Source organism: Pholcus phalangioides, unplaced genomic scaffold, assembly GCF_987345545.1.
Source record: "Pholcus phalangioides strain wild (caught in Gottingen) unplaced genomic scaffold, Ppha-v1.0 ptg000004l_1, whole genome shotgun sequence".
NCBI classification, from domain to species: Eukaryota; Metazoa; Arthropoda; class Arachnida; order Araneae; family Pholcidae; genus Pholcus; species Pholcus phalangioides.
In genome coordinates this window covers 24571786-24595124 of record NW_028301597.1, presented here as the reverse complement: position 1 = coordinate 24595124, position 23339 = coordinate 24571786, and the positions used below count along the sequence as shown (strand labels likewise).

The 23339-nt window shown below is 39.2% G+C and overlaps 2 protein-coding genes and 1 non-coding gene across 5 annotated transcripts in view; 2 read left to right on the top strand and 1 right to left on the bottom strand.

Moving 5' to 3' along the window:
* LOC149086957 (exonuclease mut-7 homolog) overlaps positions 1 to 4114 on the top strand; it is a 31069-nt gene extending 26955 nt beyond the window's left edge. Inside the window, exons 14-15 of the mRNA XM_089231164.1 lie at positions 40 to 191; positions 3450 to 4114. Coding sequence (XP_089087290.1) covers positions 40 to 191; positions 3450 to 3524 — 227 coding nt within the window. The 3' untranslated portion in view covers positions 3525 to 4114. The remainder of the gene's footprint in view (positions 1 to 39; positions 192 to 3449) is intronic.
* Positions 4115 to 11091: 6977 nt separating this feature from the next.
* The window catches only part of Cap-G (Chromosome associated protein G), a 32449-nt gene continuing 20201 nt past the window's right edge, over positions 11092 to 23339 (top strand). The window contains exons 1-4 of one of the 3 annotated variants that reach the window (XM_089231163.1): positions 11157 to 11214; positions 11336 to 11419; positions 13844 to 13951; positions 22251 to 22487. In XM_089231163.1, coding sequence (XP_089087289.1) covers positions 13862 to 13951; positions 22251 to 22487 — 327 coding nt within the window. In that variant the 5' untranslated portion in view covers positions 11157 to 11214; positions 11336 to 11419; positions 13844 to 13861. Of the gene's footprint in view, positions 11215 to 11335; positions 11420 to 13843; positions 13952 to 22250; positions 22488 to 23339 lie in introns of all 3 variants that reach the window. The other 2 variants (XM_089231161.1, XM_089231162.1) reach the window with 2 other exon arrangements.
* On the bottom strand, positions 11907 to 11978 carry TRNAV-GAC (transfer RNA valine (anticodon GAC)). Its single transcript has one exon. It is a non-coding gene; the product is annotated as a tRNA-Val (tRNA).

Here is a 23339-nt window from a genome sequence, read left to right as displayed (position 1 = left end):
TCTGCAGTTTGAAAAGAAAAAGTAAATTTTTTTTTTCAGCACTAGATGCTTACTGTCTGCTACAAATACTCGAGAGATTAGAGTACGTGCTTGTCCGGATGGGGTTAAATAAGTTTGACGTGATAGAGAAGTTCTTTAAGGAACCTGTTATAGAAAAAGACAAGGGAAAATGTGAGGCTGAAAAATCAAAGGTGAGTTTAATGAATCAGCATGACCATTCAATATTCCTCTCACAGCATTTCAATATTTAATGGAGAAGTTTGTATTCATAAAATCAAAGAGGAACTAATAATGGAGTTTTTTCACATATTTTCAAGCAGTTTAATCAAGCTGGAACTTTATTAATGTATCTAAAATAGCCTTCTTATGTTTTAATGTCATGCTATTAATTAAACGAAATGTAATAAATTCACACACACGCACAGTGAAATGCCTATATAATGGTACTCAAGGTATCGGAGAAACATAATCATTATAGATAGAATATATTAACCCTTTGAAAAGTGCATTGGGACCAGAGAGAAATACCATTATGTAAGTGTTTATCGTTATCGAAGGTATCGTTATATAGGATTTTCACTGTGTTATACAGGGTGGATGAATGATATGTCTGTATATATGTATGCATATGTATACACAGCATTGGCCATATGTCTGCTCCACACATGGTATTTCCCTCTAAAATGCAAGGGTCGAAAATCGTTTTTTCTTGGCTTGTCAAGAAATAAAAGGTATGTCATTGGTGTGCGTGCAAAGTGTCATATGTCAAAATTCTCATATATTTTTTTAAGCCACTGGAAGCTTCTTCACATATGTTTACATATTCTATAAAAATGTCATATGTTTCTGACTAATAGAACGCCAGCTATGGCAAGGTTTTCCAACATGAAATCTTGTGTGGAACCCTTGATGGTTTTGAGGCTATTCCGCAGAACCCTTAACAAATTTTGAATATTTCTTCACTATACAGGGTGTCCCGAAAGTCTGCATTCGTTCTGCAGAACACAAATCCTCACTTGTAGTAGATAAAAAAGGGACAAAAAATATACATATTAGTGAGTTACACATAGTGTGACCATCCCTTTTTCTGGGCAGAATTATTTTTTCATAATATTCAGCTATTTCATTTTTTAAAATAAAAATTTTAATTTTGTCAAGCTTGCTAACAAACTCACTTTGAAATTTTTAAATCATGAACTTGTTATTTTAACATGAGCTATGCATCAATGGAAATGTCCGTTTAGTTTTCTTTTTTCATTTGGTCATGCTAATTATACAAACATAGCTTCAAGATAATGAAAAAAATGCTCATTTAATCTTTTTTTTTTCCACCTCCTTCATTTTGTGCACAGTAGAACTAATTAGACCTTTACTTATACAGTTCGCAGCCAATTCTGAACGGCTTTTTTATGTTTCTCACGCAGAGTGGTTCGAACATTAAGCTTTTAGTGTGCAGACTCTCTTCAATAGCAATGTGCTGTTTGATCATCATGGCACTGTTTTTGCAATAGTTCCTTGTATCAGAAAAAAGCACTAGCAAGGACAAAAGAGGGTATTGAACACCCGAGACCATCTCTGAGCATCTTGTGGCACAGTTCGCGAGTACCTGATTGACCTGGCACTTGGGCTACCATATTCCACTGCTATGTAAGCAGCCTATTCCACAAATACTCACGGTTTTTTATTCATGACAACTGATAGAGAGCATCAAAATTCATGAAATGCAAGAAGCTGTCAAAAGAGCAAGAAAATTGAAAAAAAAATTGTTTGATGAAATCAGGACCGGAACTGGAGGAGGGAGGGGGAGGCAAATGGAGCAACTGACCTGGGTACCAAACTTTAGGGGCGGCAAATATCAGGAAAGAACAAAAGTACCGTTACAAAATCATCAGAATTTGAAGTGGAAAGAGGGTAGCAAAATCTCATGTTGGTCCCTTCTCACAAAAATTGTAGTTATGACCCTGGATGAAATGGTCATTAACGATAAATAAATAGTATTAATAACAACAAAATACAGAGCAAGAGAAAAAAATTACTACTCACTATACTTGCTTAAGGGTTGATTGTGAATTTTGGCATACGCATTCTCATCCAAAATGCAGAGCGAGTGGGCAAAGGAAGGGAAAGAATTAATTCTTTCCCCCCCCCCCTCCTCCAGTCCAGTATGCCAAGCTATGGTGATATTCACCAGCTATGGTGAATATGAGTAAAATCTATTTATTCTTACGCTTCTGCAGAGTAAAACAAGATGAGCTGAGGCTTCAAACAAATAAGAACACAGTGAAACCTTCAGCCAAATAACTGGGTTACTTATCCTCTGATGAAAGAGAGCAAAAACTGATATCATAATCTCAGAGGAGCGAAAAATTCCACTTGAGCAAAAACATGAAATGTGAAAGTAACAGAACGGTCAGTTTTTCATCCAAGGTTCGCATCTACAATTTTTGTAAGGAGGGGCAAACATGATTTTGCTGTCCTCTCCACTTCATTTGCTGCTCCCTAAAATTTGGTACCCTGGGCAGTTGCTCCTTTGATGTGGCCTCTTGAACGTCATGTAAACAAGGTTCCATTTGTGGTAACAAATCTGTAGAATGGTAGAAATACAGCCTCAGGCAAGTTAGAAAGTAAAGCTTTTTCTCCGTCTTAGGATTGCTATTTAGGATTTGCTATTCAGAAAAGTGATAAGAATTCGACACCATGAAGCTCAATTGGTGATCCCAAGGAAGGGAGGGGGGGGGGAATCTACAGAATGTAAAGGAACAATTTAAAAGTTCAGAATCCTTGAAGGCATATGGTCTTGAAAGTTTCAGGAATACCAATTCCCAGGAAGTCTTCTTGACGGCTGTTGTATGAAGGACTTGTGTGTGAGAATAGGAAGAAAGAAAGAAAGGAGACAATAACGAATATTGTTTGCCTTCTACTGGTTGATTATCACAATATGTTCTCTGAATTTTTTTAGAGTTACATGTTGTCAACAAAAATAAAAGTAAACAATTTCTTCAGGTGAAAAAATGCAAGAAAATTTTTGAAGCTACCAGGGTTCTGGGATTTTTGGAGTTCCATCCCTTTTTTTTATTCCGCAGAACCCCAAAAAAGTTTTCACAAAAACCTAGGCATTATTGCAAACTGTCTTATGTATTGAAACCAGGTAGCTATTGCTCCTTTTTTTTAGTCTCCTGAAAAGTTCTGTTTTTTACATATAACATTTTATATGCACACCAGCAATATGTACCTTTAAGCCATTCTGCTGGTAATTATAGAAACTTTATGAACAGCTCACAGGTAAAAATCAAATGTTTAGGAGTTGCTTAGAAGCATCAATACCGAAACGAGCTCAAAATATACAATGCCTTTATTTGAAAAATATAAAAAAACTCATGTGTTGTTGAGTTAAACACTGACAAATAAAGGGTTAAACTGGCTTATGTTTTGATAATATTTCTATACAGAAAAAGGAAGAAAGAAAGAAGAAAACTGCCAAAGCTTCAACATCATCAGCTTCATCGTCTCAAGTTGTGGAATAGCCAACTTACTAGGCCAAGTTACTGCTTACTGGAGCTTTAATTCTTTCCTTTCATTTTCAAATGCTTTATTGTATTGTATTTAAGAAAGTATTTATTTCTTCATTCGTTCAAACCATAAATTTGAGATGTGCAAAGAACGAAAGCTACTTTTTTGCTAAAAAAAAAAGTTGCAGGTTATTAATGCAAAATGACATTGAAGTTTCACTCGAAAGTTTGTATGATAGAAATTTTGTTTTATTTTAGGAAAATGTTATGCAATTGTAAGAAGCTCATCATGACATTGTTTGCTACTGTATTCACATTGAAATCACACACACACACACACCATATTTTCCATGTTATTCAATTTGGTTCATATTCATGTAACATAATTATGTACAAATACTGTATGCAGATGAGAATGATGGGTGTATAAAACTTTGAATTGTAGAGTTTTATGGTTATTTTCAAATGAACTTATGAGCACTTTTTTTAAGGTTGTATAATTTTGTGTTGTGATTATTGTATTTATGTGTTTGTGAGTGTTTTAGTTTATGTGTGTATAAATAATTTCACACAAAATGTGGAATAAAGATACAGAGGTTGTTTTCTTTTCTGTATTTTCTCATTTACTATTGAAAAAGAAAAGAAATTATTAATTTCTAAGTATTTTATTACATTTCTTCTCGTTAATTGAAAGACATTTCATTATGTCTAACTATCATACCTTTTAGCTTGAATGAAAAGTTTATGTATTTGGTTAAATATCATCTTATCATATGAGCCATGGTGTGTTTAGTACAAAATATTTCTCTCGTTTGGCTCTTCAAATTAAAGCGCCTACACAGAAGAGCAGACTCATCATCGACCTTTGAACAAAGAACTGGTTGGTTGCTTCCAGTGATCACAGAAATTGTTAAAAGAAAAAGCAGAATTGGCTATAGCGATAATATACTGACATTACATGTTGTCCTTAAATATGGTAGATGAGTCAGCCTGGTCTTTCAAGCCACAGACGTTGAAAATAAAATATCTAAAGAGAGAAAGGGCAACCCCAACAGTTATAGGAACAGGGTCAGAAAAGGTTATAATCAAAAGAGTATTTATCGGAGGGGTGAAAAATTTGGAGAATGAGTGATTGAGGAAAATGAATCGGAATGTGAGGACAGCGGTCGAGTCAACACCTCATTAGCGAGATATCACTAGCCAAGGCCGCTTGGTCAGACGTGGCAAGCCAACGCCACATAGGAGGATTCCGCACGAAGCTTGTGCCATCACTGAAGAAGGCCATTGAATATACTGCAAAAAACGGTGAAGATATCGCATGCGTCGACCTGCTATATCCAATGGCAATAGGTGAAATTATAGCCTCAGTCACCTTAGGTGAAATGGTCTTCAGTGACATCAAGGTCGTAGCGGAGGGGGGGGGGGTACTTGGATGTCTGCCCCTCCCTCGAAATGTGAGAAAATGACCGAAAAAAGGGAAAAAGATTGCCAAATCTATTGTTCTTATAACTTTGGTCCCCTCGAATGAAATTTCTGGCTACGGGCCTGAGTGACGTCATGAACTTCGTGCGGAGTCCTTCTATAGGTAGCATTTGGCAAGAATGCATTTTGGCGCCCCCTTGTAATGTTAGAGAGGTGAAAGGATGAAATTTGATCCCCTCTGGTCCGGGGCACCAGACCCTTAAAGGAGAAATAGAGAAAACTTGTATTTCTTCTCAATGGCCAGACCCGACTGCTTCCCCGCCTCCAGTTGCGGCCAGTTGTCTTTAGCGTGGGTATTAGTCGATCTCCGTAGCCGGTCAATTTGTCGCAATCAACTTGTCGCGCTCAACTCGTCGCGCATCAATTTGTCGCAGTGCCAATTCGTCGCGGTACAAATTCGTCGCAGAGCCAATTCGTCGCGATACAAATTCGTCGCGGTACAAATTCGTCGCGATACAAATTCGTCGCGGTACAAATTCGTCGCAGAGCCAATTCGTCGCGGTACAAATTCGTCGCAGAGCCAATTCGTCGCGGTACAAATTCGTCGCAGAGCCAATTCGTCGCGGTACAAATTCGTCGCAGTGACAATTTGTCGTGTAACCAATTCGTCGGGACGTCAATTTATCGCAGAGTCAACTCGTCACGCGATCTGTATGTAGGTTTTTTTGTCTCATACGTGAAAAAATAAACATGAAGAAAAGTTTTTTTCCATCAAGAAATGCACACAGTTTACTAAATTTTTTTTTTTGTCATTTCGAAAAAAATCATCGAAATTACATCGAAATTAAAATTACAATTGATATTAATGTTTTATTATTTAATTATTGTAAATGTTAAAAAAATCATTTTTTCTATGATAAAATTTTAAAATTCTGTAAAAAAATGTCGGTGTTTATGATATTCCCCAAATTACAGTACAGCGGAGGCTGTCTTTAAGTGTAAACTTGTATCTGTCCCATGTGGAATCGAGACTCCCACCAACATTAACCACTACAGTATCTCCACAAGAACCTGAAATAATTAATAATTTAATTTAATTAATATTTCATTTTCACCGGATAAGCCACACTTGTCGCTTTCTCTCGAGATTTGCATTACTCGTAGCGAGGGGAGTTGGGGCGCACACCGAGATGATAAATTGCGATCACATACATTTTCAAAATTTAATTTGCACCGGATAAGTTGCTCAAGTTAAAAACTCAAAAAATCCAACCAATAAAGTTCATAGGTTACATTCGAGCAAATGCAACCGATAATCTTATTGGTTGAATTTTTCAAGTTTTATAAAAGGACTTTTAGAACACTTTCATAGTGTAATGCTAGCCTTAGATATATTGTCGGTAAAAAATTCCTCAAAGATGTATTCCCTACATGGCAGATACATATTCAATAGTGAATTAGGGCCATTCAAGTATTACGTGAGCAGATTTTCAGCCATTTTTGACCCCCTCCCCCTTGTCAGCAAAAATCAGCAAAACACTGACCCCCATCCCCTCCCCCGTCAGCAAAATTTCACCAGAAGCTTAGAATATTTCATATCTTCAAAAAGGGCTTGGTTGATGACGTAAGCGACCTTCAACCCCCCCCCCCCGCCATCAAAAGTCAACAAATCCGAAACTCCCTCCCCGATCCTGACGTAATACTTGAATGACCCCTTAGGCAAATTGTGCTTTGGGATGGGCATTGATCCTAATTTATCATCTTGGTGTGTTCCCGCAACACCCCTCGCTGCGAGAAATGGAGATCCCGCCAGAAAGCGGGAGTGCGGCTTATACGGTGAAAATTTAATTTTGAAAATTTATTTTATCGTAATTTATCATCTTGGTGTGTTCGCCCAACGCCACTCGCTGCGAGAAATGGAGATCCCGCCAGAAAGCGGGAGTGCGGCTTATACGGTGAAAATTTAATTTTGAAAATTTATTTTATCGTAATTTATCATCTTGGTGTGTTCGCCCAACGCCACTCGCTGTGAGAAATGGAGATCCCGCCAGAAAGCGGGAGTGCGGCTTATACGGTGAAAATTTAATTTTGAAAATTTATTTTATCGTAATTTATCATCTTGGTGTGTTCGCCCAACGCCACTCGCTGCGAGAAATGGAGATCCCGCCAGAAAGCGGGAGTGCGGCTTATACGGTGAAAATTTAATTTTGAAAATTTATTTTATCGTAATTTATCATCTTGGTGTGTTCGCCCAACGCCACTCGCTGTGAGAAATGGAGTTCCCGCCAGAAAGCGGGAGTGCGGCTTATACGGTGAAAATTTAATTTTGAAAATTTATTTTATCGTAATTTATCATCTTGGTGTGTTCGCCCAACGCCCCTCGCTGCGAGAAATGGAGATCCCGCCAGAAAGCTTGAGTGCGGCTTATACGGTGAAAATTTAATTTTGAAAATTTATTTTATCGTAATTTATCATCTTGGTGTGTTCGCCCAACGCCACTCGCTGCGAGAAATGGAGATCCCGCCAGAAAGCGGGAGTGCGGCTTATACGGTGAAAATTTAATTTTGAAAATTTATTTTATCGTAATTTATCATCTTGGTGTGTTCGCCCAACGCCACTCGCTGTGAGAAATGGAGATCCCGCCAGAAAGCGGGAGTGCGGCTTATACGGTGAAAATTTAATTTTGAAAATTTATTTTACCGTAATTTATCATCTTGGTGTGTTCGCCCAACGCCACTCGCTGCGAGAAATGGAGATCCCGCCAGAAAGCGGGAGTGCGGCTTATACGGTGAAAATTTAATTTTGAAAATTTATTTTATCGTAATTTATCATCTTGGTGTGTTCGCCCAACGCCACTCGCTGTGAGAAATGGAGTTCCCGCCAGAAAGCGGGAGTGCGGCTTATACGGTGAAAATTTAATTTTGAAAATTTATTTTATCGTAATTTATCATCTTGGTGTGTTCGCCCAACGCCCCTCGCTGCGAGAAATGGAGATCCCGCCAGAAAGCGGGAGTGCGGCTTATACGGTGAAAATTTAATTTTGAAAATTTATTTGATCGGCGTACTGACTCTGCGACAAATTTGTACCGCGACGAACTGATTCTGCGACAAATTCGTACCGCGACGAACTGATTCTGCGACAAATTTGTACCGCGACGAACTGACTCTGCGACAAATTTGTACCGCGACGAAATGAGTCTGCGACAAATTTTCACCGCGACGAACTGACTCTGCGACAAATTTGTACCGCGACGAACTGACTCTGCGACAAATTTGTACCGCGACGAGTTTGTAGCACGACGAATTGACGCTGCGACAAATTGATTGCGACGAATTGTCGTGCGACAAGTTGATCGCGACGAATTGACCTAGACCCGTCGATCTCGCTGACATGCAAAGCTGCATTAAGAGTCTTTCAAGCGGCTTTGCTGACATGGGAAATCATGAATCCGCTTGGTCTCCGCAAAAGCTGAATGGTCTTTTCAATTGCGAAAATTTTCTCGGGCAGCTTTGAACGGAAACTACGATTTTTGTCGGGTGGAGGACTGCAACTAGAAGAGCGCAGAAGGGAGTTGGGGTCTGATGCCCTGGACGCTGGATCAGGAAGTGCGCCGAGTTCAATGTTTTTCCCGTTAAAAATTATGGGAAGTTCGCAAACAATTTTCCTTCGATGGGCGTCGGAAGTGTTTGGAACCTATGAGCATTGGCATACGCAAGGGGGGGGGGGGGTCTAGGGTTCTAACCTCCACCCCTCAAGCCGAGATTATAGTGTTATTTTGCAGGAAAAAAACGTAACCCCCCCCCCAAGAAAATTCTACGGATGCCTGTGAATACTTGTCTCATGTAGTGTACTTGTACTTCATGTAGAAAATTTTAATTTCTGAATATATTCTGAGGTTGCTTGGACCCGTTCTAGCAATTTCTGTGGGTGTTCGAGTCCAGGCCACAACTAGGGAGGAGCAGGTGGGTCACTGGACCATAGGGAACGCAAATTTCACCTTTTATCATCTTCAATATTACAAGGGAGAGCTAGAATGAGGGTTTGCCCTTTACCTCCTGGATACCTCTAGGCGGCAATGACTTGCCCTGGCCGAGACCAAGCATCTAGTTACGGCCCTGGCCACAGGGCCATCTTAAGAGCATCATGGGGCCCCCGGGCCAATTGATTTTGCTGAGGCCCTACCAAACAAATTCTCGAAAATTTCAACCAGGTCTCATTTTTGTGAGGCCCCTCTTCGCTTGAGGCCCCCCCGGGCCGTGCCCAGGTAGGCCCATGCCTTAAGACGGCACTGCCTGACCATTACCTCCTATAGGAGGTAATATACATCTAGAGATGTCCTGGGTCGAGCACCCACGTAACCCCCGCCTGAGATGCCACTGTTTCCCACTACTAAACCAGACATGCACAGGGGCGTAGCCAGAAATTTCGTTCGGGGGGGGACCAAAGTGACAGAACAATAGATTTGGCCATCTTTTTCCCTTTTTTCGGTCATTTTCTCACATTTCGGGGGGGGGACCAGACCCCCAAGTCCCCCCCCCCTGGCTACGCCCTTGGACATGCACCTCGTACATATTCCTCTGCGGAACCTCTAACGAATACATATTGGAATGTACGTGCAGTGAAACCCGGTACGAAGTTTGTTTCCGTGTAATGCTTGTTATGTGTAGTGTTGTCATCTGCCACCAGTTTTTCTAACTATGAGTGAAGTGTAATGATTGAATGATTCATCGTTGTAGGCCTGTTGCTCTCTGTGGTGAGACTTTTTAATGGGGAGATCGGCTCATATTTGCGCCTCGAAGTTGGGAACCACAGGAAATCAACTTCACCCCATGTGGTGACGGTGGGATTCAAACCCGGATCGTCGCATTGCCAGTCCGTCACTATGACCACTCGACCACCACAGCGGCGAGTCACTGTTTCCTGCTGTCAATCACAAAATTTGATAATTGTAGTCTTCATTGTAAGATGAAACTTGAGCGCCCCTCCCCCAAAAAAAAAAATTTTGCGGCCCTTCAAGATTGCACCGGAAACACGAGCTCCCTCTTTACGTTCACCAGTTACTCACTCCGAGCAATTCTGCGGTCGCGGGATTCAAGATCCGGCTCTGCGTCTTGGGCCACTGTGGTGGTCGAGTGGTCATGGTGACGGACTCACGTCGCGAGGTCCCGGGTTCGAACCCCACCGTTGCTGAAGGTGATGGTCGACTGAAGTTGGTTTTCTGTGGTTCCCAACTTCAAGGTGCGAATGCGAGCCGATCTCCTCTTTAAAAAGTCTCGCAAACAGGCCAACAGCACAAATGTAATTCAATCATAACACATCACTCACTCCACTTCTGAAACATAGATGGCACCACTGAAAAATCAAACACTACATACCATAGGCGGAGATTGACTTGGAAGTCTAGGGGGGCAAGGTCATTATTGCTGGAGAAACTGGAGAAACCGCGAGACACCCAGGCTCTGTCGCAAGAAGCAACGTAAGCACTTCGCCCCCCCCCCTGAGGAGGGGGGCTTATTGCTGGGGGGGCACGATGATGATGATGTCAATTCATCTATACATATATACATTAGATCAGTCGACTCCACGTTGCCCCCCCCCCGTATCTCCGCCCATGCTACATACGCACTCAGACTGTTAGACACACACACAGTTACACATCCGGCACAACTCACTAGGCAGTGGCGTTGGAGCTGGGGATGCTGTGGGTGCTCAAGCACCCACGGTAATTTGTGACATGGATCCGAGCACCCCCCCCCCCCAGAATTGATCCAGAAATGAAAATTTCCGATATAAAACTAAAGACGAGCACCCACAGTTTCGAAACACTTCCGACGCCCTTGTCACTAGGTAGTAAATTGCCCATAGATGGTGAGAAAGTACAGTCTTTAGAGCATCGTGGGCTCTCCCGGGCCAAGTGATTCTGTTGAGTCCCCCACAAATTCTTGAAAATTTCAACCAGATATCATTTTTGTCAGGCCCGTTCTGCTCTTGAGGGCCCCCATGCGTGAAGACGGCACTTCCTGTGGAAAGGAAGTAAAAATATTTGTTTTCTTGTTCGTAATGATCATTTTATTTTTCCACTCAAAATCACACACTTATGCCTAGTATAATATTGCATCAGGAGATGGCAACACTACAGTCCGCACATTTAGTAAGCAAAATATGGCAACGGGAAATTTCTTGAAAGCGCGGGTTATTTTCTTTTAGTACATACACATACTCAGTTTAGAAATCATCCAATGTTTATTTACACAATTTTCATTTTTAATTGAAGGTTCAAGGGTAAAATTAATAACTTTATACTTTCCTATTGCTGTCCGATTTCTTAATTGCTATGGTCTTAATTATTAATTATAGTTAATTGGCTGTGTAAGTTTTATGTTTAATATTTACCTCTCTCCAGGAGGAAGGAAAGAACCAGTGTCAAGTTATTTACGTAGTAGAGTTCGTGAATTTAACTTAAACTCGTCCTTTTCCGAAATGCTGGGTAATTTCCGCGCTTCAGTGACATTCTCTATTTTTATGATTAATTTGTGTAAATTGTTATTGAATAGATTTAGATGATATGTTTAAATATGGAATTCACGTGAGGTTTTGAAAATGCTTCCTAGGAATTTTATCCACTTTTATATTTGTGCATTGTCCGGGGAGTGGGATTTCACTCCCGGTTAATAGGTGAAACCATGATTGAAGCATGACCGTCGGGACCCTCCGGGAAGTTATTTTCTGTGGTCCCTTACCTAGATAGAACAAGCTATTTAGAAATTTACATAAATACTCTGGAAACAATGTCAACAAGTAAAGTTAGGACCATCTTACGAGCATCATGCCCCTTCCCAGACAGTGATTTTTCATGTTCTTTGATGAAGGACCCGATGCAAGGTATATTGTTTCTGAAGATCATGTCATTACAAGATTCATCGAAAGACTGGTTATTTGTAAAGATGAAGATTACAAGGAAGAAAATTCACCACTGCCCCCACGGGGACACGAACCCCGGTCTCTCGCTTGTCGGACGAGTGCTCTACCATCTAAGCTATGGGAGCAGATAGAATATTTCAACCTTGGAGCGTATAGCCTATATGTTGAAATATTCTATCTGCTTCCATGAATTTTCTTCCTTGTAATCTTCATCTCCACAAATAACCACTCTTTCGATGAATCTTGTATTGACAAGTGGAGAGGACGTTTCTATATGCATCATGTCATTGTCTGATATCCATAAACAAAGGTTTTAAACAGCTGGCTTATGCGAAGATATATATATTTTTTTGAAAGAGAAAATTCAACTGTTATCATACTGCATCAGCCAGCTGTTAAAACCTTTGTATGGATAGCGGAGAGTTACATCATACTTGGATAAGTCGCCATCTGGTGGCATTATCAGCGATTGTAAGCTTTGGCCTGAGTTAGGTCTGACTGTCCATGTACGATCCCGTTCAGTGCACACAAGATACAAGTAAACATTGAGATATTCGTTGCCTCTGTAGTCTAGTGTGTTCACCCGCATGGGTTCGTTTTCCCACAGGGGCAGTTGAATTTTCTCTTTCCAAAAAAATATATCTTTGCATCAGCCAGCTATTTAAACCTTTGTATAATGTTGTTTGATGACTATCACCAGACCCAATAGGGAACAGTTATAGTGTAGTATCCTTTTGGCAAGAAAAATGCCCAAAAACATGACGAGAAGTTGCCAAGAGTGAAACTGAGTCATGCTTTTGGATGTCTTTCTTGCCACAAAAAAAAAAAAAAAAAATTGCCAACACATCGCTAAAAAAGGACAACTGTTGAAAACAGAGTTACTCTTATGGGTGCCAAGACTTCAGGTTGCACCCCTTGTTCAACTCGACGCATAATGTATGGATGGTTTTTTTTACCACTCGTTTTTGTTCTCACCTTTCTTTCTCCACAGCACAGTAATAATCCACGTTAGAAATTGAAATAATCCAAAGAGCACAGACACGTGCTTTAATCCACACATGTGGGACCTCACGCTCTTTGTATCCAAGATGGTGTGTTGTTACCATTTTTCCAGAAATGGTAGTGTGTGTTCTTTGTTTTACGTCTGCGAAACAAATAATTCCGGGTTTAAATGAGAAACAAAACTTCATTGAACTCTGAATTGATCAGAAAAACACAATCGAACATTTCTGGAACAGCTGTAACAACACTTAGACACAAAGAGTGCAGAGGTTCATATATCCACACGAGCAAAATAAAGAAGAAATGTAAAAAGTGAACACAATGCCATCTGGTGGCATGTTATTGATTGTACACATGTTATATAATCCATGTTATAAATCAAAATAATATGCAAAAGAATTTCACGGAATTGAATGAACTGTACACTCTGGTACTACTTAATTAGAAAAAGTCACGAATGTAATGCAAAATAAAATTCACCGAAAAATAAATTCCACAGGGTTTGAATTTTTTGTGAGTCCTTAGACGAACAGAAGAAGTTCAACACTGTGAACAGTGGGGGGGGGGGGTGTGAATTGGTGCTTAAACACAACTGAGAGTAGAGTATGCAATTTTTTTTACAAAGTTTTAAAGTAAATACAGTAGAACGCGCCTTGAGAAAACTTAAGGGGGGGCGTAGAAACGTAATGTTATTGATGGAATATGCTAATGCTATGAAAAGTGCACCTGCACTAGAAAGTATTGATTTTTCTAAAAAGAAATAGTACATAGCCTATGTGCTGTTGTATAGCCTGAATTTGTAAATCAGTACCATTTTGCCCCACAGCTCTTTTGGAGGGAGGAAAAAAAAGGGGTGGAATGTTTTTAAGATGCATAGCATATCTATCAAACTTGTTTCCAATGGCGGGGGGGAGGGGGGAATGGCTTTTATGCAAAGTATGTACAATATATATATATATAACAGCTGCATTTCCTTTTTTTATTTTAGCATCATCGTTCTCCTAAAATGACCACAATCAAGGATGTTTTTCTAAATGCTCAGAGCCGTTCTTTTAGTAAATCGGCAGTTGAAAGTCTCTATGAAATATATTCAAAGGTAAGATTTTTTAATCTTGTTCATGTAATGTTTTTAAGGTATATGCATACAGATATCCCGAAATAAATTTCTCAATCTGATTTCAAATGAGCCTGAAGTATTCAACAGAATTCTTCTATAGTTTTAATGACATAGTTTTAATCATACGTTTTTGGTTCCACATTGGTTTATTTCTTACCTCACATTTTTGACTAGATACCACCTTCCCCCTAAACTTGTTAAGTATTAAATTAAGTCATTAAATATCGATAAGTTTTTCATGGTTTTCCCCATTTTTTTGTTGCCAAATTCCTGTTGGTAATCCCCCCCCCCCACACACACACAAACCCCATTTCAGGTTGAGGTCCCAACACAAACTGTATTTTCACTAGAGCGTATGCAGAGAGGGGGTGGACGATAACTCACTCGAAAGAAGTGGACTGTAAACACTTTTAATAAATTTTTCGATAATTTTAATTCACAAATATAACAAATTAACTCGCACGAAATCCCGATCGAGGGAATCGTAGTACAATTGACCAGCTCGAGGTCTCAACTCCTACTCACTCACACACACACTGTCACACACTCATAAAAACACTTTTTTTTCTCTCTCTCTCTCCCTGGGGACGGGAGGGGAGCTCTCATCACCTTTTGACCTCTGCTCTCTCCTTACTTTTCTTCTTCTTCTTTTTTACTATTATTATTATTACGCAGCAACATACCGCCGGGCGTTGCAATGTTCTTCGAACATTCAACCAATTGCAATTATAATGTAATAATATATAAAACTGATCGTTTCAAAACCTGAACAAATACAAATTTTAACTAAATACACAGAATAAAGAAAATTGACACACTCAATTACATTATAAATCAACACCTTTCGATACATAATAAAGCATAATATACGATATTTACATTAATTTTCCATAGGTAAAATACACAATTTTGAAATAGGTCGCTTATATGTGCCTGAAGCCGTTTTCACAGCAACCACTCTAATCTTGTTATCCTGTTTGCCAGGATATGTTTCCGTAATTCGACCTATAGACCATTTACAAGGAGGTAAATTTTCCTCTTTAACAATGACCATGTCACCTATTTTTACGTTTTCCTTTTCGAAGAACCACTTATTCCGTTGCTGTAATGTACTCAAATAGTCTCGATGCCACCTTTTCCAAATGACTTGTACGAATTTCGTTGTTTGTTGCCATCGGTTAAGCCGATTTTCTGGCACCGAAGTCAACTCTGGTTCTGGAAGTGAAGTGATCGGTCTTCCAATAAGAAAATGACCAGGTGTTAGGGCCTCCAAGTCATTTGGGTCTTCTGACATGGCAGATATTGGTCTAGAATTTAGGACTCCTTCTATTTGAGTCAAAACAGTAAGAAATTCTTCGTAAGTGAGCCTTGTCTGGCCGATGGTTCGTTTTAAGTGGTATTTGCAAGATTTCACTCCTGCTTCCCAGAGACCACCGAAGTTTGGTGTTCGGGGAGGAATGAATTTCCAATCTATGCCATCCGAGGATAAATAGCCAGCAAGGTCCTCATCTGGTTGAGCTACAAGGTTGTATAAGTTTTTGAGCTCAACATTTGCTCCCATAAAATTTTTTGCATTATCTGAATACAACTTAACACACTTTCCTCTTCGAGAAGTGAACCTTTTAAGAGTTGCAATAAATGCAGCAGTGGTAAGATCAGTAACAATATCCAGATGGATCGCTTTCGTCACTAAACATACAAAAATACACACATATATTTTATTCAAGGTACCCTTTCTTTGATTTTTGTGCTTTATAGAAAAGGGTCCACAAAAATCGACACCAGAAATGTTGAATGCAAAATCTCTCGTTACACGATCCTTAGGTAAAACACCCATAATTTGTTGAGCCGTTATAGGTTTAGCTTTAAAGCACACAATACAATCATGAACAATTTTTCTACATATACTTTTACCATTTATAACCCAAAACTTATGTCTGAGTTGATTCAATAATGCTTGTGGCCCTAAATGCAGATACTTATTATGATAATGTACAACAATCAACTTGGTTAATTGGTGTTTTGTGGGCAATAGAATAGGAAACTTCTGATTATAGCCCAGTGTACTATTATTTAATTGGCCACCAACTCTCAAGATTCCTTTTTCGTCCACAAAAGGATTCAAACTTTTTATCGGACTGTCGAAAGGGACCTTACCTTTTTCTTTCAGACCTTTGAGTTCTGGTTTGAACTCCTCACCTTGAATCAATTTCACGAGATGCAGCTCAGCATTACTGATTTCTTCAGCATCTAAAGGACTATATTTTTTCTTGTTTTTACAATTATTAAGAAACCTAAAAATGAAACTCAAAATACAAACAATCTTAATATACACATTACTAAGATTCAAAAAATCACTGATAAATGATCGAACTGAAACACTAAAAGTTTGTATATCACACATATTGTCACTCATACTGCAAATTTTGAATTCACGCTGAAAGTCATCTTGTATGACCGCTGACGGGATCGTTCTGTTTGGGTATTCACTGTCCACAAGAAACTTTGGACCGTTCCACCATAAAACACTTTGTTCCAGTCTCTCTGGAGCTAGACCTCTGGAAATGAGATCTGCAGGATTTTCTTCGGATGAAACATGTCTCCATTGTTGCACAGTTGTTAGTTCCTGTATTGTAGCTACACGATTTGCCAAGAACGTTTTCAGAAGATGTGGTTCTTTCTGGATCCAAGACAGCACAATCATAGAGTCACTCCACAAATACACTGCTGAAACTTCGAGCTTCAGTGAAGCTTTTATACTCTTCATCAACTTAGCTAGTAACACTGCCGCGCACAGTTCCAACCGCGGAATAGTTGTACGTTTAATTGGAGCTACTCTTGATTTGCTCGAAACCATTTTTACTCTCACGCGTCCGGTAGATGAAGTAGACTTGCAATAGATAACAGCCCCGTATGCAGAATCAGAGGCATCTGCAAACCCATGAATCTCGATCGCAGTTGGCTCAGATATCAAAATACATCTATCTATTTTTAGGTTATTTATAGACAGAAGAGATTCGATGAACTCGTGCCACTCTTGTGCCTCTTTTGCTGGAAGTGGATCATTCCAGTCAATTTTCAGAAGCCACAGTTTCTGCATGAAAATTTTTGCTTTTGATACCACAGGTCCTATCAATCCCAGTGGATCAAAAAGTCTTGTGATGGTAGATAGAACATTCCGTTTGGTGAATACTGTATTGCTGTCAGCTTTCACACTGAAAGAAAAGCAATCTTCACTTGGCTTCCAGGAAATTCCCAGAGCCTTTATTTCACTTGGGTCGGAAAAGGTATAATCACCATCTGAAAATAATTTTGGAATGAGCGCTGGATTATTTCCGCACCACTTATGCAGCTTCATGCCTGCAGTATTGAGGATGCCTATCAGTTGCTGTTGAAGCTCTTTCGCTTCCAGCAAGGTTGGTGCCCCGGATAGGACGTCATCCATATAAAAATCACTGGTTAGGACAGAAGCCGCTAGAGGAAAATTGTTTCCTTCATCCTGTGTGAGTTGTTTCAAGGTTCTCATGGCGAGAAAGGGTGCGCTCACTGTCCCGTAAGTTACAGTTGACAACTCATAAATTTTTATGGGCTCGTTCTTGCCTTCCTTCCACAAAATTCTTTGAAGGCTTTTTTGACTAGGATGAATTTTTATCATTCGGTACATCTTTTCGATGTCCGCAATGAAAGCAAACTCGTGCTTCCTAAATCGGATCATTATTGAAAAAAGATCCTCTTGGATCACTCCTCCGTTATACTGAAGAGAATTCAAAGAATTGTCCCTTGTGGTAATCGTGGAAGCATTAAAAACAGTTCGTAGTTTTGTAGTCGTTTTATCAGGATGGTATACACCGTGATGGGGCATGTAATATGTGACCTTTGGCTCTGTGGTCTCATTCACCTCACTCATATGCCCAAGTTCTAGATATTCTTTGAGAAAATCTTTGTATAATGCCTGATAATTTTTGTCTCTCTCTAACCGATTCCACAGTGAGTTTAGTTGTTTTAACGCCATACTCTTGGACTCTCCAAGGCACCCGGGATCTTCTTTGAGAGGCATGGTGACTATATACTGCCCCTTATTGTCTCTCATATGAGTCTCCTCGTAATGGGTTTCACAAATTTCGTTTTCTTTTGATATTACTGGCTTTTCTCCAACACTTTCAATTTCCCAAAATTTTTGCATTGTTTTATTCAAGTTCTCTTGCTGAACTAGTCCACAATGTATTGTTTGTTTGTCTTTAGTGGATAATGCGCCACTTACAACGTACCCGAACACCGTATTTTGCAGAATTAAATCGGTGCCACTAGGAGAAATTTGTCCTGTCAATAATAGTTCATAAAATATTTCAGCTCCCAACAATATATCTATCTGTCCTGGTTTGTTAAATTCTGGATCAGCTAAATTTGCGTCCCTCTAGACACTTCTAACTTTTGGGAGGGAGTGCTATTTGTTATTTTCTCCACTATCAAGAAGTCCAATTCCCTCTCATAATCCTTTCTTCTATTAGCGAGAGAGGCTCTCACGCATCCCTTGATTGGCATTGACGCCCCGTTTAAGCAAGATACAACAAGATTTATTTTTTCTTTCTTCAACTCAAGTTTCTCTGCAAACTTTCTGGTTACAAAGTTCGACATAGAGCCCCCATCTAGCAGCGCTCTACCATTGTGGTATTGACCATCCTTATCTTGTACAAGGCATCTCGCTGTACTAAGTAAAACTGTCTTTTTTTGTTTGTTTCCCATGCAGCTGGTGGCTGTTATGGGGTTGGCATTGTGCTGTTTCGGCGTCGTTATATTGCTCGGGGGAGAATGTGTCATCCCCGTTCTTCCTGCAGTAGCAGCAACAACAGTTTCTTCTTCGCGGGGGAAGTGCAGGGTCACGTGGTGTCTTTTATTGCACTTGGGGCAAGAGAACCTTGACCTGCATTTTTTCACCCCATGGGAAGATGACAGACAATTGAAGCACAAATTATTACTTTTTACAATTTTAATTCTCTCGTCCACTGATTTGCTTCTGTAATCAGAACACTTGTACAATGCGTGAGTTTCAATTCCGCATTGTACGCATAATGAGTCTTTTGAATCCGAGAGAAACACCTTTGACACATTTTTATTATTTTTTAAGTGGAAATTTCCTCGCTGTTTTTGAAACCCACTATTGCTCTCAGTGAGAGATCTACCTCGTGAAGCAAAATATATGTCGCTCTCTTTAGCTAATTCAAGCGGTCGAAACCATTTTTCTCCTTGCCTCACACTAATATGAGAAGCAGTTTCTCTATCTAATGTCTCAAACAACTTATCTGCAACAATGAGGTCTTTTAATGTGTCAAAATCTGACACTCTTCTGAGCTTCAGATAGTAATCGAAACTCGTTTTTAACCTCGACGCAAATTGCACATGTGTTTCATTATTACGATGAGCCCTTCGAAAATTCTCTAGACAAACCTGCGGTGTAGGCTCGTACTCTCGTAAAATAATTTCTTTTACCTTATCATAATTTGACAGTTCATTATCGCTTATGTGAGACAAAACGTTGGTTGCCTTTTCACCCAACAAATTCAATAAAATTTCTGACTTAAATTTCTCTGGCACTTTTTTTGTGTTAAATGCTCTTTCAAGTGATGCGAAGAAATACCCCCAACCTTCCGGCTGATTGGGTACTCTAACAGTTAGAGTTCTCACACTTTTAATGAGAGATTCAATTGTGTCTTCCTTTACTTCTGTTTTATTATGTTCAGTGCCGTCACAATTTAATTCTACTCGTACTCTAACTAACTCTAATTCTGTTTTGACGCGCTCTAATTTCATGCGTTCTAATTCAACCTCTCTTAGTTCCTCTGACTTTCTATCCGCTATTATTGTGGCTAGATAATCTTTTACAAAGTCAGGATCTTTTACACAAGCTTGATTTTGCAAAATAAGTTCTTTTAACTCACTCACCTTCGCATTCTCGATGACTATTTCTCCAAGGTCCTGAGCAACTTGGATTAAGTCCTGCTTTTTTGCTCCAGCGAACATTTTGACGATGAAAGTTACGTATTCCGAATTATGTTAGCACCACTCACAATTCTTTTGTGGTCACACAAGAACTCAACGAAAACAAACTCGCTCCACGGACGTCTTCTCCGATTTGAACGACATTTTTCACAGTTCTTTTTCTCCGTATGAGACGGACCAGATGGACGATAACTCACTCGAAAGAAGTGGACTGTAAACACTTTTAATAAATTTTTCGATAATTTTAATTCACAAATATAACAAATTAACTCGCACGAAATCCCGATCGAGGGAATCGTAGTACAATTGACCAGCTCGAGGTCTCAACTCCTACTCACTCACACACACACTGTCACACACTCATAAAAACACTTTTTTCTCTCTCTCTCTCTCCCTGGGGACGGGAGGGGAGCTCTCATCACCTTTTGACCTCTGCTCTCTCCTTACTTTTCTTCTTCTTTTTTACTATTATTATTATTACGCAGCAACAGGGGGCACAGGGGTTCCTGTCCCCCACAAGATGATCAAAAATTTAAAATTGCCTCTTTAAAACCATCCTTTTAAAATAATTGAGGTATCAAAACAAAATACTTTTATACGCTTCTTAATTTCTGTTAATTTAAAATGTTTTACTTAAGGTTAGTTATTGAAAATTCTCAGAAACATATTTCTTTTTGCCCCCAACTCCTAAAGCTGGTGTGCTTTGACTCCAAATGTAATGGTACAGACCAGCAGCAGGTGGAGAGGGAACTACCCCCCCCCCCCATTCAAAAATGAGTGTTTGTTAACCTAATTATATTCATTGATTGATCAAATTCTCACCTAAATATATCAAGCTAAATCGTCTGATGTCGGCCGGAGGATGTAGTGCTGCATGCCCTTCTAATCAGTAAACAGATCCCCAGATGACAAGCTGATTGTTTCGGTGAAAGATGATGTCATGGTCGCTGTTGCCACATTGTAAATCCAGAATTTTTAAAGAAATTTGGAAAATATGTAAATCTGATACTGTCGGCTGTGATTGGCCACCTCTCCTGTAGCCGGTCACATATATAGCAGCAGCGACATCATCTTTTCACTTCACTCGATTCACGTCTTTATCTACCACTTACTTTTCCAGTCGATTGCTGTCTTCACCTGGGTAGTCGGGTCTTCTGAGCCATAGATAACTTCATTGACTTTCCTCACATCCACTAACTGTTACTTTGCTTATCTTCTAAGGCCAAGGACGAGAAGATCTTTGATACAATTCCGATGAACAATCTACGTTCGATCTGATACTATGGACTGACAATCCTGGAGTCCAGATTGGTATACCAGAACAGTGAGATTTATAGTGATATCTTGAATATCCTAAAAAATTGATTGTTAAAAGTTTGAGAAATAAATCTAAATTGTTCATAGCTGATATTTTGATTCTTATTGCATTGGATTGTTCGTGATATTCATCGAGATCCCGGTTGTGACAATTGGTTCCTCACACAAAGTTTTATCTTGTGTATGCCCCTGATTCATTCTTTTTTGTCCCCCAGCATGAGCAAAGACTACTATTACTACTAAACAACACATGTACCTCTCCCATATTCTTCTGCGGAAATTCTAATTAATTGGTACGTGTTAAAGTGCACGTGTTGTGAACCTAATGTGAAGTTTTTTTCCGTGTAATGCTTGTTAATATTTTCTGAAATCTGAGTGAAGTGTAATGATTTAATATTTGTATCGTTGCTCTCTGTGACAAGGTTTTTTAATGAGGAGATCGGTTGCATTTGGTCTTTTATGATTTTTAATCTCATGATTTTTATTTTAGTAAAGTAATGGCCCTCTAATGTTTGAAGTGGTTACCAGGATGCCACGTTTTTCAAAAGGGCAACAATTCTATGACTTCCGTTATCGGAAAGCCCTTACTTTGTTTTTAAAACAAATCCCTTTTATGTAGTGAAACCTCTCAATAAAGCACACCAATGGGATCCTTTTATACAGTGAAACTTCTCAATAAGGCACATCATGGGACCATACTTTTTTGTCCCTTAAATAGAGGTTTCCTCTTATTTAAAGGTAAACAAGTTCTTATTCAAAGGGACACAGATCACAGGATATCCAATCCCTTAAATAGAGGTGGGGATTAATCCCCCTTAAATGGTGGTTTGACTGTTTTGTCTGTGTACATTTTTGTGGGGGATTTGGATCCACGTAAAAATTATTTCCCTAATTCTCATCCTTTAAAGTTGTCAGCTATAAAATTATTATTATTTGAAGATTTTTTTCTTCTCCCTTGAATCAGAATGATCACCAGGACTTCACGTCGGAGTATTTCAAACTGCTGCGGTTTCCACTTGCACACAATAGCCGATCTGAACCATCCGTTGCACGACTCCTGAAGCTAACTGCTGCCTTTGCCCTCAAGTTAAACGAAGGATATGTAAAAGACATAGAAGATGAAAATGGCAATGAAGAAGAAGATGATGAAGAGATTACCATCCACCCGTTCTTGAGAGATCTTCTGTATTTCCTCATAAGGGTGGGAATTGTTTTTGTTATATTATGTTTATCCCATATCGAATGTCTGAGTTTTTTCTTCGATGAATATTTTTTCTTTGTATGAGTTTTATGTATTCATTGTGATACTAGGTTTTTATTTTCGTTAAAGTTTATTGATTGAAAGCATCTTCTATATCAGGGCTGGGCAAATCTTCAAAAATTTACATACCTGACTTAAAATAATACATGCTGAATCAATAGTTTACATGATTTTTTCCTTTCAAACTGAGCATAACTGGTCCTATTGCCATGGGCAATTTAAAATTAAAATTTTTGCAATTTTATATGATAGGCATATGATTGAGAAAATACCTGTGCAGTCAATTTTTACACGTCCCAGGCATGTTGGGTAATAGATTTGTCCAGCCCTGATCTATATACTGTAGTACCTATAATACCCAGCACTGCCTGGGTTTTCTCCATGTAATAGCACCATAAGAGAATTGAAAAACCATTGTAATGAAATAAACATGCCTGAGGAGCACATTGTTTAGGAACCAAACTAAGCATTCTAAATTCTTATTTTGCATTCCAATAAGCATTCCATTGGTGAGGCTGATGAACTATTGTTGCCTGACAGTGTTTGCTCATTTCAGTCATTCGCCCAGTCTGAAAAACTTTTAAAATAGCCTATCGTTCAAGTTGGGGCCTGTTTGGTATATATACAAAATCAAATAATATGCTTCACCTTATAAACTTTGAACCCCTTATGACTCCTTTTAGGAGTTGAATTTTAAAAAATCACTTCTTAGTGTGTGTCTACATTGTAAAATAAAACTGACAAAATTTCATATTTATGGCGTGAGTAGCTTTAGCTTCGTTGATGAGTCAG